The following is a 17122-nucleotide window of genomic DNA, read 5'->3' as shown; positions in this document are numbered from 1 at the left end:
GCCATTATTGTAGAGTGACGCTTGGGAATGCCGAAGGACACTACAGACTGGGAAGTGAAGTGCCTGTTTGCTTACTCTGGTAGCTGGAAAACACATTTCATAAGTAGGAAAAGGGAAATGTTTCATTTGAAGTGTCTTTTTTTTTGTTTTTTTAACTTGGTAAATTATTTGTTATATTCTTAAATAGTATTTGTATATATCCAGAGTGCTAATAAATAAATTAACCTTACGTGAAGCAAACTGGCTATAAATGATAATTTGTAAATGAAAACCCATCAGAGAGAGGGGAAGAAAATATGATCTGTGCACTTTGCTGCTCCCTCACTAAGAAAAATGGCCAGTAATTTGGAAGGTGGTGTGTGAATTATTTCCCCTTTAAAAAATCCGAGGTATTAGTTGTGTTTATGCAACCCATTAGAGATGACTGACTGAGTACTTGTAAAACTCACTGTTTGGTATTAGAGTTTTCGTACCTCACACTTTGGTCGCAAACCAGCAGATGGCATTTGTTACTCCATTTAAGTGCAGACTAACGTAAATTCTGTAAACCCAATGTAATTGACTTCAATATCTAGAGAAATCCTGTTGCCTGAGCTGTGCTGCTGCTGGCTCGGTTTTAAGGCAAGCTCCTGCCCCTGGGATACTGCCTACTTAGCCCAGCATGTGGTAGGAGCGTTTGACAGACTTTGAAATGCCCTCTCGCACGTTCTACAGCCTCTTGCCTCTGGGCCAGCAGCAACCCCTCTGCTTCGGGGCATTTCATGCCAATTTTCCACTCTAGCTGCTGTGGAGGGTAGTGTTGTATCTGTACGAATCCAGTCTTTCCCCTCTTTTGTAGAGTGCCTGAAGCTGGGCGGGCTGGTAGGAGTGGGGGGACCAGGACCCCCCAGGGCAGTCTGTAGTCTAGTGGTAAGGCACAGGAATACATGATCTGCTTCTGGTACAAGCAGAGGCGCACGCATCTCCGCAGCACGTGGCCAAAGGTTTTGTACTTCAGACCATACCTTACTGTATTCTGATTTGCATTCCTCAGCCTTTCATTCTTGGGAGAGGCACGATCCCTTCCGATGAAGTAACTCTGATTTTGGTTTCTTTCTTGCTTGAATATTTTCCTACTTGGACCTAAATGTCGTATAATCGGGGAACACTCCAGTTTAGGAGGAAAACAAAAGTATTACTTTGAAATATTTAGCTCGAAGTGGAGTCAGTTGTTTTTGTTCTATTTTGTTGTTTTCCTCCAGAGAATGTGCTGGTGATTTAAAATGCAGGCAGGCTTCCTGAAAGAGGTCCTGACAGGATTCTGGTTACTCTAGTATTTATCGTTCTGGTCTTTTACTGTACAACACAGGATCTGGTAGTAGAGTGTAGCTGCTACTATAGTAAAGAGTTTTTATCTACAGGACTTCAGTTTTGGTGAGCGTTTTACTAGTGTCCTTTCTCTCACTCCCTCCCATTATCCCGTATCAAGAACTAACTCTAGGTGTGACCCCACATCTCTCAGGTTTCATTACCATTCGGTATGCGAGGCACTCTTGACTCAGGACACGTAATGATTTATTTTTCCTGAGCCGTGGTCCTCAAATGTAAATGTGCTTCTTATGGGGCAGTTCCTTAATAGAACTAAGAGGCTCAGCTGAGGAAGGATAGCCCAAACCTGCAGATTCTAGAAAAGGTTGAGCTCATCAGCCTGGAGCTTTCTGTAGCCAAGCTCACCTCCACAGCAGCTGCTTACCTGCAGGAGCCTTTGCTGTTTCTGTGAGAGAGATGGATCTTCAGCAGCGTTGTTCTGATGGGAGATGGGCCAGAATTCTGGCAGGTAGCTTCTCCTTCAACCCAGTCAGATATTGAGCAAAACGTCCAAGTTTTTCTTAGTGTGTTTCTTGTCATTCAGGAACTTTGTTACTCGCTGTGATGGATAACTCATTAATGCTCATTATTAATCTACAGTACACTTTGTTGTACATGGAATGGATCAAAAGCTTTTGTTTTTCTCTTGATAAGAAAACTGCTAAGAAAGCTGAGAGCTTTTAGCTTGCATGTGAAAAATCAGATGCTGAATACAAGGAGCGCTTGACTTCCCTCCTGCTTCTTAGTTATTTTTTCAATTCCTTTGGGATCATCATGGGTAGAGAATAAACCATGCTGTTGGACCATGGGAGCCTTAACTTCTGCTTCCTGAAGAGAGATGACGGTATGATGTCTGCTGCAATTAAGCCTGTGGACAGTAGATGCCAGTAGAGGTCTACTGAGTCAAAATAGAAATATGACCAGCATTTCCATAGCAACAACTTCCTCTTGGCAGGCCTATTTATAGAAGTGCTGCAGTCCCAGCCGTAGTACTGCTCTCGCAGGGGCTCTCTAGGAAGGGTTAACCTTTTTAGAGAAAACGTACCCAGAAAGGTACACGGGTTGACTTACTTGTGTTTTATTAAACTGTGAAATTACTGGTGGTGTTTGTTTTGTTGATACACCTTTTGAAAAATCTTTGGTAACGGAAAACGATTAAATCTGTAGGGTATTAGCAAATACTGCTCTTCCTTCTGTGTGTTGGAGAAGAAATGCAAGCTAGTGGCGTAGTGCTGGACGTATAGTGAAAAATCAAAATACATCTGCGTCTTCAGGAAGCCTTTTTCTGCCTCATTTCTACCCATAATTCTTTCTGAAATATGCATGCTTGGCAAGACTCAAAATGGATCATGTTCAATTACATAATTTCTGATGAAAATGTTCTTTTGGTTATGAAATGGCTATCTGTATACTTTGTTTTATGTCCTTTTCTCTCAAGCTTCATATAGCAACTAGAAAAATATTTCCTCAGGCTTATAGCACGGTATACTTTAGGTTCCTTAGTTTGTAAATGCTTAGAAACTTTTGTATTTTCTGATTCAAAATTAGACAAATGATTTCCTTAAATGTGTTGGCTGCGTCTTTCAACTTACAAATATTTTGTTGGTCAATACGAGACCTGCTAAATTCAGCAAGATCCTCAAGCTTTTGAAAATGGGGGAACCCTCACTAATACTTTGTATCAAATAATTGCTCATTCCTTTTGTAATAAATAATAAATACTAAAGTTGGACTTCCATTGTTGAAATAACTGATGCATAAAGGAAGAGATGTGCTTTATCAAGCCATCAATTTTTAAAGCAAATAAGTAAACTGCCTTTAACCTCTAGAAAAAAAGCTTTTTATTATTCATTTATAAGGTTTCTTTAAGTTCTTTTTCCACAGATTCCAAACAAAATAAATATGCAGAAAGTGTCAGAGTATGTCTTTTTTACTTGCGGATGAAAAAGTGCTGAAAAGGAGAAATACTAAGTTTAAATGTTTAAAATAAGAAAATAGAAAAGAATATTTTCATTTAGCCCTTGAAGAGAAGTAGAACGTGCATAAAGAGGCAGAGTGAGACTCAGCTTCGTAGGTAACCAGGAGAATAATAGGTTTCCAGATTTGGAATTAAGACCTAAATTTTAGTGCGCTGTAGGTGAGCTGAAATTTATTTTGCATCGTGGAGCCATTTTTCAAGGTCCTGTCAAGGAATACAGTTCATTGTCTTAAAGTCCTGTATGTTTTTGCTTGCAAGATACTCATCGTTAACCTTTGTTAAACACTAGAGGAGACATTCCCAGTTTTGACAGGGTGAGGGAATTTCAGTCCTGTGTGTGAAACCAAGAAGTACGGCCTTAGATCCTGAAAGTAAACTAAATACACTTCACAGGTCCATAGGTGTGCTGTAGTTCCTAATGGTTTTCTATTTTGTACTTATTTAAAATTTGGGAATTTCATGCTAAATTTACTTAGGAAACATTTTAGATGTTTTAAAATTATAACGTGTGCATTTTTTCTGTGTTCAGTTAAAGCAGGGCTGTACAAATCATGCCATTGCTGAACCATCTAGGCTTTTCAAGGAAAGGAGGGTGTGCTCTTTCTTAAGCCTTAATTTTTAAGGCTTGGCTGGTAGAGTAGAATTGCTTCTTAGAAACTGAGAAATGATATTTTAGCGGAGATTATTAAAAAGAAGTTGTCCATGTAGCTACATTATTCCTCATTCTTCTTCAGCCAGAAGCTGAAAGGGTGTGTGGCTGGGTTAGTGCTGTACATTGTTACCTGTGGTTGAGAGAGATACGCGGGCATCAGCCCCTGGGAAACGCGCACAAGGGTCCGTGTTGGCCATCAGGAAAAGTATAAATGGTTTTGTGTGTTTTTCAGATTAGAGGGCCACAGTGTTAGCCTTCTTCTGTGGCTATTTTAAAATATTGCCTAGATTTAGTGGCTAGGATTTAGTGACAATAAAATTTCTGCCTAAAGGAAATTCTTAACGTTTCGGTGTTGACTGTGGCTGCAAGAAGAAGTTGGAGCTTCCTTCTATCTTGTAGAACAGAAATTTTCAGAAACCAGTTAGAAACACTGAAGCAACTCTCTGTTTTTAATTGTATTTAAAGATTTACAAACTGTTCTAAGGAAAAGCAGGACTGGCTAGCCAGTGGAAATCCTAAAATGAGCAGAGCCACAGAATTTTGCCTTTGATAAAGCACCATCCGTTGTTGACTATTGGGCCTTTGGGTGGTAAAATACTACGTTGGAGCTTGTGGATAAATTAATGTTGCATAGATTTGGAAGAGTAGTATGTCAGTAAGATGAAGTGAAAGGAGGTAGGTTCCTTTTGTGGGAGTTCATTTGAAGACATTGAAGTCCACGTGGGATGTGGGCTTCACAGAAAGTCAGTGTAGCATTTTGTATTATCATTGGGCAATGCCAATCAATGCCAAAAATTTCTTAGATTAGGCAAGTGTATTACTATCTGTTTAAAATATGACCAGTACTTTCTTTTCACATATTGTATGTGGAGAAGAACTTGTGTAACAGTGTTCGCTGGCAGTAGTTCGTAAAATTTTGGCAAATCCAGGTTTTCTGTTAGTTTACCTTCTAACAATCCCTTTTTGAGAACCTGTTTTCACTTAAACCGGTTCACTGCTGTGATCTCAGGGGATGGATATTTCTGCTTCCTATTTTTGGCACCTAATTCAAGTGTCCAGGTTAGTCACTTGGGTGCGTTCAGAGCTCTGAGGTTTGGTGGGTGGAGTTGCTCTCTGACGGTTCCTGTATCTCTCCACTGACTCCAGAGGCTTGGCAGACTGTAACTTATGTAATGTGAAGTGATGTGAATTTTGTAAATTATCCTCTTTCAGATCAGGGAAACGAAACAGTTTCGTTGAAGACTTGTGTGAAAGAGATGACAGTATGTAAAGGCTCAGAGCCACGGGAGAGGAGCGAGAGGAGATGAGCACGCCATCGTACTGGGTGGCTTTGTTTACTGGGGAAAACAGCCAAGGTTGGAGGAAAGAATAGTCTCTTGGAAGGATTCCCTGGATGCCCAGAGGCTTGCGGTGAGCTACAGGGGAGCACAGCTGTACAATCCCAGAGGGGCTCTTCCAGCCCCCAGAAGTTCACCAGGCAGGGAAATAAGCATCTTGTTCTTGTTGAACTGTTTCTTAGGGAAGGTGGCAGAGCATTACTCTGTCATCGAGTGTTTGGTTATGGTATGGCACAGGGTATCTCCCCTCTGCCTCTTTGTGACCGCTGGTGAGGCAAACGCATCCCCGTGGTCTTCACTAGCTCTTGTTTCTGACACCAGGGCCTTGAACCGATGGGATGTCACAAAATTCAGCATTGATGTGGTGACAAAGCAGGGGAAAGGCTGGAAGGTGTGACGTGGAAAAGGACCTGTGATGGGCTGGCATCCGGGGAAGGCTGCAGCACCTGACCCTGACCGGGGAGAGCGGCCTGGTCACCAACAAGATAGCAAGTGCTCATCCAGATTAGCAAACCGCTATGTGAAATGTAAGCGTTTAGACAGTTGGTTCCAAATTTTGAGCAGGTGCTGGAGAAAGAAATTACATTTCCAGACTGTATCTGGAGCCTGAAAGTAAAGGGTGTTTCTGTGCCTTGTGTAAAGTCTGGAAATTTAAACTGTCGTGTTGACTGAGGCCGGTAACAAGAAGTCTAGATGTGCCCGTTAGGAGGAATGTAGCCAAATCCGTAAAGCCTGTCCCTCGGCATTTTTGTTGTTTTATCAATATCATAGGCGGTTTGTCATCACGGGTTGGTGTGGTTTTTTTCCTGAAGCACAGAGTGGTTATGAAATGGTTATGTAATGTCCAAGGATGGATATCTGCTGACATTTGAAAACTATTCAGCGAGAAGTATGGTGGTGAAAAATGAGAGGTATGTCTTTAACACGTGTTGACTGTAAGACAGGAGACAGATTGTGGGAAAGTTATTTCAATCTTTCTTAAGAATAGCCTAAATTTTTGAGAAGCCACATCTTGTACGTGCAGAGGATATACTGGGAAACCTGCCGAACGTATCTGTTTCCATTTTCACAAAAATGGGTGTTCAGCGTTACCCGTTGTAAGCATGCAAAATCGTGTAATTTGCAAGTTAATAGAATTTAATATTAAATACAGCTTTCGATTTATTTTCCCTGTTTTGCACCGTTAAAAATGCTGCTTTCTAGACTTACTCTACAGTTGAAAATACTCAAACTTCTAGTGAATGAAAAAACTTTCTTGCTCAATGCCGGTAGAGTTGCACGCAAAGCCTTTACGAAAGCGATGTCGAGAGCTGGTGACCGTGACTTTGTGACTCTCCTTCCAGCTGCTTCTGGGGCTGGGAGAGCGAGCACGCAGCTAGATAAGGATCTGTCCTGGTACTTCATTCCTGAAAAAGTTAAGTGCATTTGGTTCATTCTTAGAGTAAGTAGAACCCAGTTTGGATGAGCATAACGCAGTCGTCTTTGTACACATGTTAGAGTTCAACTGCTTCAGTCTGATTTTGCTCAAAGGAGGGAAAATAATACCTTTTTTTCCCCCCTCAATAATGAAAGAACAGTTTATTCAGTAGGTTTTGCAGGTAACCTTGCTTAGAAAGTTGTTTAGTTGAAACCATGAGATTACTGATGATTAGATTACAGCTAGTGATGGTTGCTGTGATGATGGTAGTTCTCCATCTTAATAGCAGGGGAAGAACTGCAGAGTAGTCACTTTTTTATTTTTTTTTGCACGTGGTTGTGGTAAATTAAAAAAAAATATATCTGCCTTCTGATCTTTGCTTCTGAACGAGTTGTTTATAGTATTTTAACATAAAAAGTATATTTCAATGTAAAGTGTGGTGCATCATAAAGCTGTGAAAACACATGCTAGAGCAATTACTGCGCTTTTATAATAAAAACCAAAACACAGCCCTTTTTGGTTGACATGAAGAGACCTTGAGGAGTATAAACCAGTACGTTATAGAGCTTTTCTTAACAGGAAGTAGAAGAGAGTAGTGGTTGGAAAACACTGCATACAGGAAGCTTGACACATGCACAGCTCTTAGTGGCTCTGGGTTGTCCAGCTCCCTCCAGATATTTTCTCTTTCGCTCGTGTAAAAGTCGCCGGCGTGTATCGATGGCAGCGCAGAAGGAGGTACCTTGTCACCAGTGCCCGGGGACGGCCACCGCGCTGCAGAGGCTGGAAGGGTTCGCTAGTCGCCTCTTCCACAGGCACTCCAAGAGCGGCGCGCACGACCAGAGGGCGGCTCTGGAAAGCGAGAGCCAGCCCTGCTCTGAGCTGGCTGTCCTATGGGACAGATCAAGTAAGTAGGGGGTTTGCTTTGTTTGCTAGATCCTCGCTCTTCAGCTGGCCTAGTAAGTGAAGAACTGGCGTGTTTGTAAGCAAACGTGAGCGCTGGTCTGTGATACGTTCCGGGGACAATTTTACACTTCATTACCTAAAGGTATTAATTTGAAGAACAGCGAATTGCATCAGGCAGGGGGAGATGGGGGCCTGGTTCATGGACTGGTAGCGGCGGGAGAATGTAGCCCTCGTCCCTTCTTAAAGCACAGTTGACTTGTTTTGGCAAGCCCCCACCCCAATTTTGACTTCTAAATGACTTCCTTTATTTTCAAATTAAATCAGCTAGTTCAGCAGAACTAGAAAACTTATTGAAGATGGTAGTGTTTAAACTTTTTGGAACAGGCAGGCATTGCTGCGCAGGTTAAACTTCTAATTATAGGGCTTTTTATCATTCATCATTTTATTTTAAGGATATATACATCAGAACGCTCTGTGCAGTGGTAAACCATATAAAATTGTGTTTGGTTTTAACTATTGCATGTTTATTTAGCGTGGGAATGCTGACTATCATTAGCTTTAATTTCTTAATTAGTTGACAGTTTACAGTATTATTTGTATGGACTAAAACTTTTCATGATTGCATTTTGGGTAATAAAAGTGAGAGATTTCAAAAAACACCACAATGTAAGTAAATTGACATTTGATTTCCTTTTTTTTTTTTTTTTTTCTTTTAAAGCCCCGCATTATTTTGCAAAGCAATTGTCTCTGTGGTGAAATACTCATTTTAAAACATTACAATGTGGTAATGGATGATAATTTTGTTCCAGATTTCAGATTCATTGATGGATTTGAGATAGCACAATTATTTCTGTTGAAAATAGGCCTTATTGGAAATGCGTAGCATCACAGTGTTACCATGAAAAAAATTAGTGTTTATACATCTCCCTGCTTGCAATTTAAAATATTATGAAGAGTAGGGAGTGAGTCTGTTCTCGGAGGACAAACAGTAAACGTGGAAACAAAAAGGTGTCAATGCATTGAGCTAAAATAGATTAAATCTAGGTCTTCCAAATGGGATGGGAAATTATCGACTAGTTTTGTTGGGAAGATAAATGATGAAATTGCATAAATTCTGAGCTTCCACTTCTCCAAAATATTTTCGGCTTGGTAAAAATAGATGCATACTTGTGTTTATGTAGAAGCTCTTTTTTTATGTAAATAACCATTTGAAAAAAATAACCCTGAAGCATTTTTGTTTATATAATACAAAGAAAAAAAAATGGTATTGACCTACTGACACTTACAAATTGTGACCTGTTTGTGTACAAGTCTCTACTATTTTTTTTGCCCTCTATTTAAAGCAGGCTTCCTCGTTGACATGCTTGATGAGGAAATGGACTGTCGTGTCTCTTGGTGATAAACATGGTGAAAATGGCAGTTCCACAAATGCTATTTTAAGTCGTCATTAAGCACAGTCGTTGCATGCAGTCTTCCTGAGCCAAAGTTAGTGAGCTGGTAGCTGAATGGTGGTTAATTATGTAGCTTTGGTTTCGGGGTGAAATTCTGAATCTTTATCCTGAGCCTTCACTCTCAATTTGTAATTTATGGGTTTTTAATAATAAATAAAAATACTCTAGGTACACATGGACTAAGTGTACGTTTCAGGATTCTCATTTCACTGCCACTGTAGCCAAAGGGGGGAGAGAGGAAAGATGAGGAGTACAGTGGAAGGAGTATTTCTGTCTGCTACTGGCTCCTAATTATATCTTCAGAAAACCACATCATCTGTGAAAATTCTTTGTGAAAAATGAAAGGGAAATGGCGGGGGGTTGTTGTTTGGTTTGGGTTTTGTTTTGGTTTTGTTTTTTTTTTTTACCTGGGAGTTCAGTGGCACAGAATTGCATGGGGTCACTGAATTCGAGTCATAGATTAATTTCACGGGTAGCTGAATGAGTAAGTGGGGTTTAGAAACACGCTGGTGTTTGTCTTGTGCGGATATTTCAACATTCTCAACTCTTCTGCCCCTATCGCTGCAACTTGCGGTATGTTGGTGTGAGGTTTTAGGCGAAGCTACGTAGCGGGCAGTGTGAATGACTCCTGAAGTTTGAGGCAAAAGCACTCTAATTCCTGAAAAAAGTTTGGAAAGTGACAACTTAGAATTTTTGTTGCTTTGGGTTTGAGGAGAATCCATTTGAAAAGGAAGTTAATATATTTATACCTTTGCTTTAACGAAATACTGTTTCTATGTGTGTCCTTTTACAGGCAGTTGCTGCTGAAGCGATGGGTTTGCTGAAGGGGCAGGAGCTGCTGCTTCTTGGGTGGACTTTTTGTTTGTGTTGTCAGTCGTCTGGTGTTGCGGGTTCAAGTAATTTGCCACGTGGTCTAAGCCTTAGGGGTTTTTCAGTGGTTGATTTTGAAATTTAACATATTTGCTTCATTATTTTGATATGTAAAAAAAACCCATACAGTTTTTCTAACGTGCCTTGGATTCTTGGGTGATGCATGAAACGAATGGGTGTTGTAAACTCCTCAGAACCCAGGAGAGCTGACTCGGCGCACGTGTGACCGCACGGCCCGAGCTGGTCACCAGGTCGGTTGTGCTGCACAGCCAAAGGGTGAGGGGGGTGTGATGGTAGTCATCAGAACAGTGTACTTCATGCTGCGTTTGCACACCTTGACTCTGACCCCTTGCAGCCGTATGGAGCCTGCATTTGCATTTTTGTTTTGTTTTCTTAATTGCTTGTTGCTCTTTGAAGGCTAGAAATGGGAAAGGAGAGGAGAATGCTTGGTTTTGAATGTAGAGACAGTAAGAGCAGTGTGAATCTTTTGTTCTCGAACTGACACAAACATCTTCCAAATCTGTGCCTGTTAAGAGAACACATTAACAACTCGGGTAACTGAAATGGTCAGGAGAGTCACCACTAGTGCATCTTTCTGTCCTCATCATAGTCTCTGAATTGCAAATGGATGGGTGGTGAATAGGCAAAGGAATATTATTTGGTCTCCGACTGATTCAGAGTAATATCGGTATATGACTTTCAAATACCCTGGAATGACTTACAGAGATTTAGCTGTATAATTACTATATATATATGTATGTGTGTAGAGAAAAACACACGTGAAATATGAAATAATGTACAGAACATTGTGTGAATTGATTAAAGCTTTAGAATAACTACTAGTTGGGTACAAGTCAACAGATAATTCTGGTCTAAGGTTGCCATGGAAACAACCAGTGCTTGATATAATTGAGAACATCTTAAAACCTCCTGGTGTTTGCATGCTTTTTTTTCCCCCCTGCCATTTTGAGTTGCTTTAGACATGAATAGGTAGCACTGGTCAGAACAGAAGTAGTTAATGAGCAAAACCCAATACCCGTGTGCTGAATATTGATTTTGGTTTACTACTGATACCTTGTGCTTCATAGTTTTTTGCATCACAAGGAGCTCATAAGGAAGAGCAGCTCTCTGGCTTCTGTGTGCTCTCCCTTTCCAGTTAGCGTGTAAGTGTGTTTAGAGATTGAAGCACTGATTTGGTAGAGATTAACGTACTTCATCAACTGTTGGATTAATATTAGGAGCAATATGTTTCTGAAAACTAGCTTTTCAGCATGAATGGTAAGTCTTTTCTGTTACCTTTGACACTATTTTTTTTGTTCTGTCTTCACAAGCAGGAAAAATCTACCAGGTTTCCCTTTCTTGTCTGCATAGCTGCATTGACTACTGATCTCTTTGTTTTTGTGATGGACTCACTGTGGGTTTCTGTTTAAAATTACTGTCTTAAAGATTTGCAGGTTTTATTAAGCATTTTGCTTTGCAGAACTGGTATTTAGTATTTGAAATTTTATTGTAAAGCTTTCTTTTAGAAATAACTGTTATAAATCATTAAGCCATAGAATCTGATTTGGAAAATGTTAGGATTGAATGATCTGTGTGTCTTTTCACTTAATTTGCTGTGCCACTCATAATGAATTATTTTATATGAATTGATACCAATCAGCGGGGTGTATCTGAAATTATTATCACCGTCACCTAAAAATTCTAAACTGGCTTTTGTTGTTTTTCATCTGAACCAGCTTATTCTTCTATGGTTTTTATTCTTTCTAATCGATGGGATAGCAAAATAGTTGCGGTCATTCATGGAAGTAGGGGAGGGGAGTCTCATTTGAAATGAGATACTAGAATAGATTTAGTAAACTTAGCAGGCAGGTATTTGCTTTCCAAAACCACTGTGACTACTTATTATGAGGCATTTTGAATTTAATGGAATTGTGAAGTACTGTATTCCTACTTGGAATATTATTGGAAGTTGTATCTAAATATATAAACTGAGTACCTTTATTTCCTTAGAAATATATATCCTTTGAAAACTGTGTGCAAAAAGCCCAAATGTGTTAGTTTCTGAAATGGTGCCTTTTTGTTTCAAGCAGATAGCTTTGGAAGCTTTGGAAAATGACATGAAATGGTCAGAGATGGCTTGAAAAGAAAAAAACCCAGTTCATCGTGTATGTGGGGTTTGTGTCTGTCTCTGTGTGGGTTTGCTTTATCCTGCAAATTTAAAGGACCATTTTTAGGAAGGTTTCACTTTTGTACGTGGCATGAGATAAAGAGTGGGAGGAGTCATCCCACTGCCTTATCTAATATCAGCTTATATATACTTCTCTCATACAAATGTGTTGAGGTCATCTCCCCTGAAGTGAAAAGCGTGCCCGTCGTTTCCTCGGTGTACAAAGCACAACAACATACAAGTGTCAGGACCGGGGCAGCTGTAGGGCAAGGTTTCAGAACTTTGGATGTACATTATGGAGATTTCTGTTACACCACCGTGGCCCTTCAGGTAAACCTAAAGGCGGGCTGTCCCCCACAGAGGCAGCCCAGCCTCCCTTGGGTGCTCCCAGCAGGGATGCTGGGGGAACTGGCGGGGAGCTGCCTGTGGCCTCGCAGGCCCTCGGCCGGCCTGGGCTCGCCCCGACCTCCCCGCCGAGAGCCCGACCTCCCCGCCGACACCTGCCCCTGCTCAGCCGCTCGGGAAGGCAAGGGGGAAGCGACACCCTGGACGGCGTGCGGCCGCCTTCGCCTGCTGATGGAGAGCGCTCTCGTTGGGTCAGAAGGTCTCTGCTGTTCCCAGTGTCCAGGCTGGGCTTTTCCATCACCTTTTTCTCTGGTTGTCTTACAGTTTAGGTTGTAGCTTCCACAGGAACCTAAGGTTTGTGGAAATCAGTTCTGTGAATTCTGGATTTTGCTGCATGGGTGGTTATTTTTGGGTTTGGGGCTGGGTTTTTTTGCTGCTCTGTTAAGATTGAGTCATTTTTAGGGAATAAATTTCTTACAAACTAGGTGAGAAAAAGGTGACAGGTGTGTTGTTGGTTGGTTGGGGTGGTTTTTTGGGGGTGGTATGGTTGTTTTCTTTTCCCTGGGGCTTTATTCTGCAATTTGCATCTGCAGATTTCATTCATCCTGACATCCAGGCTCCTGGTTCCATTAAAAATAGAAATAAGTAGCTGCAGCTTTTACCAAGTGTCAGCTCCCAATCAAAAAGATCTATAAATGAGAAGCCTAATTTTGACAAGGGAAAGGTTACTATCTCCTGCTCCATCAAGTGAGGCTTAGATTAAGTCTTCACTGTAAATGTTTCCCCTTCTGCTTTTCAGCGCACCTTTGTGGCTGTCTTCGCTGCAGCAGTGTTACATTGCACCCTGTCAGTGGATAAAATCAGATGCTCTCCTTGTGAAAGATTGCCAAGATGCAAGTGAAACCGTGATGAAAAAGTGATATATTTTCTTCAGTTAAAAGTAAAATTGGCTTTTTTTTTGTCTCCAGGAGAGCTCCAGTTATGATTTTTTTTTTTTTCTGGAAAGTCTTGAAAGAAGGAAAAATGGGGCGTTTTTTCTGTTTCTTTGGTTTAAGGTTTTTGTTTTGAACAGTAGAATATTCTTGAAGAGATAAGAGGAAGGCCAAGTGGCTTTAATAGCCCCAGCTCCCAGTTCTGAAAGGGGCTACTCTGGTAGATCTTCTGTTTCACTAGGAATAGGCTTAATACTCCCAAGTGTCACCAAGTCCGTGGTTGGGCCAGTGCTTTCAAACGCTGCAAATGGAGGTCATTGCCGATACAGACGTTGACCCTCGTGAGACAGTAGTTACCAACTGTGTGTGGAGATCGATGGAGCGGTATGAGGAGGGTGTGAGCAGTGCTGAATTATTGTCCAGCTTTGTGTGCACAGGAGAATAGGAATGTTTCGGGAGTGAGGGTGGTATAAATGTCTTGGTTATGTGCATAGGGAACATCTTTTCAGGGCAAGGGACAACAAGTAGCAATTCACTATCCCACTGCTGAAAAGACTAGAAAATGGAAGGATGCTATGGAATTTCCAGGTGCCAGAACTCCGCATCTTCCTATATGTGTCTCGTGGGACTAAAGGGTTCTTCCTTTCAAAAATTCCCCAATGTTACCCGTGACCCTCTGACAGCAGGCTAGGGTAATTTCTTAGGTGTTGGCCTGGGTCCGTGTTCTGTTCTGATTCTTGTACGAAATACTTGAAAAAAGAAAAGACAACACCAGAGTTGCTGCGTTGACATAGCTCTTAAAGTGCGTCCTTACAGCAAACAGTCCTTCAGCGTGCTTGGCTGGGGGTATAAGCAAAAAATGAGTTTAATAAAATTGAGATTTCTTCCAAAGGAGAGGGTGTTTGATATGTTGTAATCTTGCGCCTCTTAAACGGTGACTTACTGTAGTCCCTGTTGTTACATTTTTTACGTATATTTTCTTAACCAGGAAGATTTTCTTCTTTCTTTGGTTTTTAGTTGACATCTCAAGTGATTTCATTATTTGTTGCTGGTTCCCCTGACGGTTGCTGCTGGTACTGCTGTTGCAAGCCAAAGTTCGCAACAAGAGTTGCCCGGCTTCGATGACTGAGGTTCTTATGGGCAGTTTTGTAACTTGAATAATGGTTTTGGTGTTTCCCTTTATTCATTCTAGTTGCTGACAGGTACTCCAGCCCATTAAGAATTCGTGTGGGTTAGGTTTTTTTCGTTTAGGTATGGGTTTGGTTTTTTCAGGATTTGCAATTCTGTGCGAGTTTTATGCCTACCTTTTATCCAAATAAGCACTGATTTTAGCCAGTTTCTCTCTAAACTCCCATTCTTTATCAGAATGGATAGTAAGCACTCTTACCTACATTTTGCCTGCCCTAATCCCGAGGCGAACAAACCCTTGTTGTTCAGTTGGTGTGTTGAATTGTGAAATGTGTTTATTTACTTAAGACTTCCTTATTCAGGAAGTCGGTCTCTGCTATTTAGGGTTATAAATGAACTTCTCCTGCCCGGCTAGTTACTGCAGGCAACCCTTTCCTGTAAATACTGAAGGGGTGTTCTGCGGGAGATAGGTCAGTATAGCGACGTGTCAGGAGCTCCAGTCTGACAAAGAGATGAAGAGCTGTTTTGCCGACTTACCCTGGCAGCTGTGAAGACGTGTCTTACTGATCCCAGCGCGTGTGTGTAAGAATTTGTGCTGGTTTGTTAATGAGAGGGCTGGGACAAAGGAGCTTTGTGGGAGGTGGACTTAGACATGAGTTCAGGCAAACCAAAATTGGGGTATCTACTATTATTTTGATGCCTTTTATGAAATATTTGAAAAAAGAAAAAGCAACACGAGAGATGCTGTTTTCAAGTAACTCGTAAAAAAAACATGCTTGCAGTGAACAGCCCGTGCAGTTGTTCGGGGTGTAAGGAAGAAAGCAGTTTAGTAAAACTTGGTTTAGTTGAGGATTTATTGGTCAGTATGCAGACTGGATCAAATACCTGCAGGTTTATACTTGCTGTTTCTGGTAATCTAAGCATAAAATATATTCTCAGTGATAGCTGCCCAGTAATATGTTACCCTCTTTAGTTACTGAACTTGTACAAGGAAGGAAGGTAGGGGACCATTATGGAAAGTGGGTGCTAGCCAGTTAGCCAGTGTCTTACCAGTGCAGAGGGATGGGTGATAGCTCAGCTAGAGGAAAACTGCAGCAGGGGCTGTAAACGTTTTGCTTGGTATGTGGTTTTGACTGTAAGAGGAAAATCTGATTATTTTGTGTATTTGTATTTAACTACTAGAATTTGTTAAAAACCTTTTCTCAGGAATGTGATAAATTTACAAGGTACTTTATGCTAGTGCACTAGAAAATTTTATTCTTGGAACTCATTCTTAAAATGTGGGTTGTTTTTTTTTTTCCTACATGGTAACCATGGAAATACATGCCTGCAGAAACAAGAAGTGTTTGAATTTTCACATTTTTTGCACAGTTTTCAGTTTTCTTTGTTAAGCAATACCTGTTCTATTTCACCCAGGAAGGCAGGCTTTTACCCTATGGGTCCTATGGCCGTTGCCACACTTTACTTGCTGGATGAAGTTCAGCTGTAAACTATAGAGGGTGGTACTGCACGGATGGAGCTTGATTCCTAGTCGCTCATAAAGCACATCAATATGTGATTATTGAGGATTTTACATGTTAAGGTTTCTTCACCTAACCTTTTCTGTATGAACTGATTTTATATGTAGGGAGTGTCAAGTACTGCATTTGAAAGTAATTGTATTAAGCTTATAATTTATTAATTTGAAATTTTAAGTTAATAGAATTAACTTATCTAATACAATAATTGAAAATTAATAACTTAATTAGAATTATTTCTCAGAAGCCTTTTCAGTAGCCCAGTGCTGTACTTTCATGGTCACGTTACCCTAGCACAAGCTGTCACTCCTTCAGAAAAGGAGCAGTTCTCCTGCCCCACATATTTGCCCGTTTCCACCTCACTTCTCCCTTCCCTCCCCCCAGGAGAAGCATTCACTGGATGAAAAGAACTGGGAGCTGCTGTGGATTAAAATTAGCTTCCCTTGTCCTCCTCTGCCTTCTGTCTGTTACTTTTTAATCTGGCCTAATTCCCTGACCTGGCTTGGCAGTCAGCCACAGGGATGCTTTTGCTCTTTCAAGGAAGGTCATGATAGAGAGGCAGGAACGAGCGACGGTGGCGGGACAGGACTAGGGGGGTTTGTGTTCGTACCAGCCCGTGCTGAACACTGAACTGCAGCCGAGCAAACCAAACTGCTGTGTCTTGGGCTTACAAGCCTCAAAGCATGTGGATTGTCGCAAGAGAGGAAGCGGATTTACTAATGCGTCTTCTCTGGCAGTCTGGAATAATTCCCCTTCAAGGGCAGGAAGAAGATAGGAGAGAGAGACTCCTTTCCTTAGGCCAGAGCTTAGCTTTAACATATTCCAGACCTAACTGGGTGACAGTTCTAACTGGTTGGTTTGAAGAACTGGAACAGAAATTCCACTCTAATCGATCAGCAAAAGGCTGAAAGGAAAGCCTGGGCAAGAGAGAGGGCTGCCACCCTGAAGGACCAAAATACCTGAAGGGATGGAACAGCTCTCGCCCACCAGAAATCTGCGGGAGACTAGATCGTGTCCTGTGCTTGGACGTTCAGATGAAGCTGTTCTGCTTGTCTGCACTGAGAAAGTCTTGCATACA

The 17122-nt window shown here is 41.2% G+C and overlaps 1 protein-coding gene across 1 annotated transcript in view; it reads left to right on the top strand.

The window, feature by feature from the left end:
- The first annotated feature begins 7448 nt into the window (after nucleotides 1-7448).
- Nucleotides 7449-17122, top strand: part of PRKACB (protein kinase cAMP-activated catalytic subunit beta) — a 35962-nt gene continuing 26288 nt past the window's right edge. The window contains exon 1 of the mRNA XM_009950525.2: nucleotides 7449-7635. Coding sequence (XP_009948827.2) covers nucleotides 7449-7635 — 187 coding nt within the window. The remainder of the gene's footprint in view (nucleotides 7636-17122) is intronic.

This window comes from Leptosomus discolor, chromosome 3 (assembly GCF_034619465.1).
Source record: "Leptosomus discolor isolate bLepDis1 chromosome 3, bLepDis1.hap2, whole genome shotgun sequence".
NCBI lineage: Eukaryota > Metazoa > Chordata > Aves > Leptosomiformes > Leptosomidae > Leptosomus > Leptosomus discolor.
This window is presented reverse-complemented; position numbering and strand designations above follow the sequence as displayed.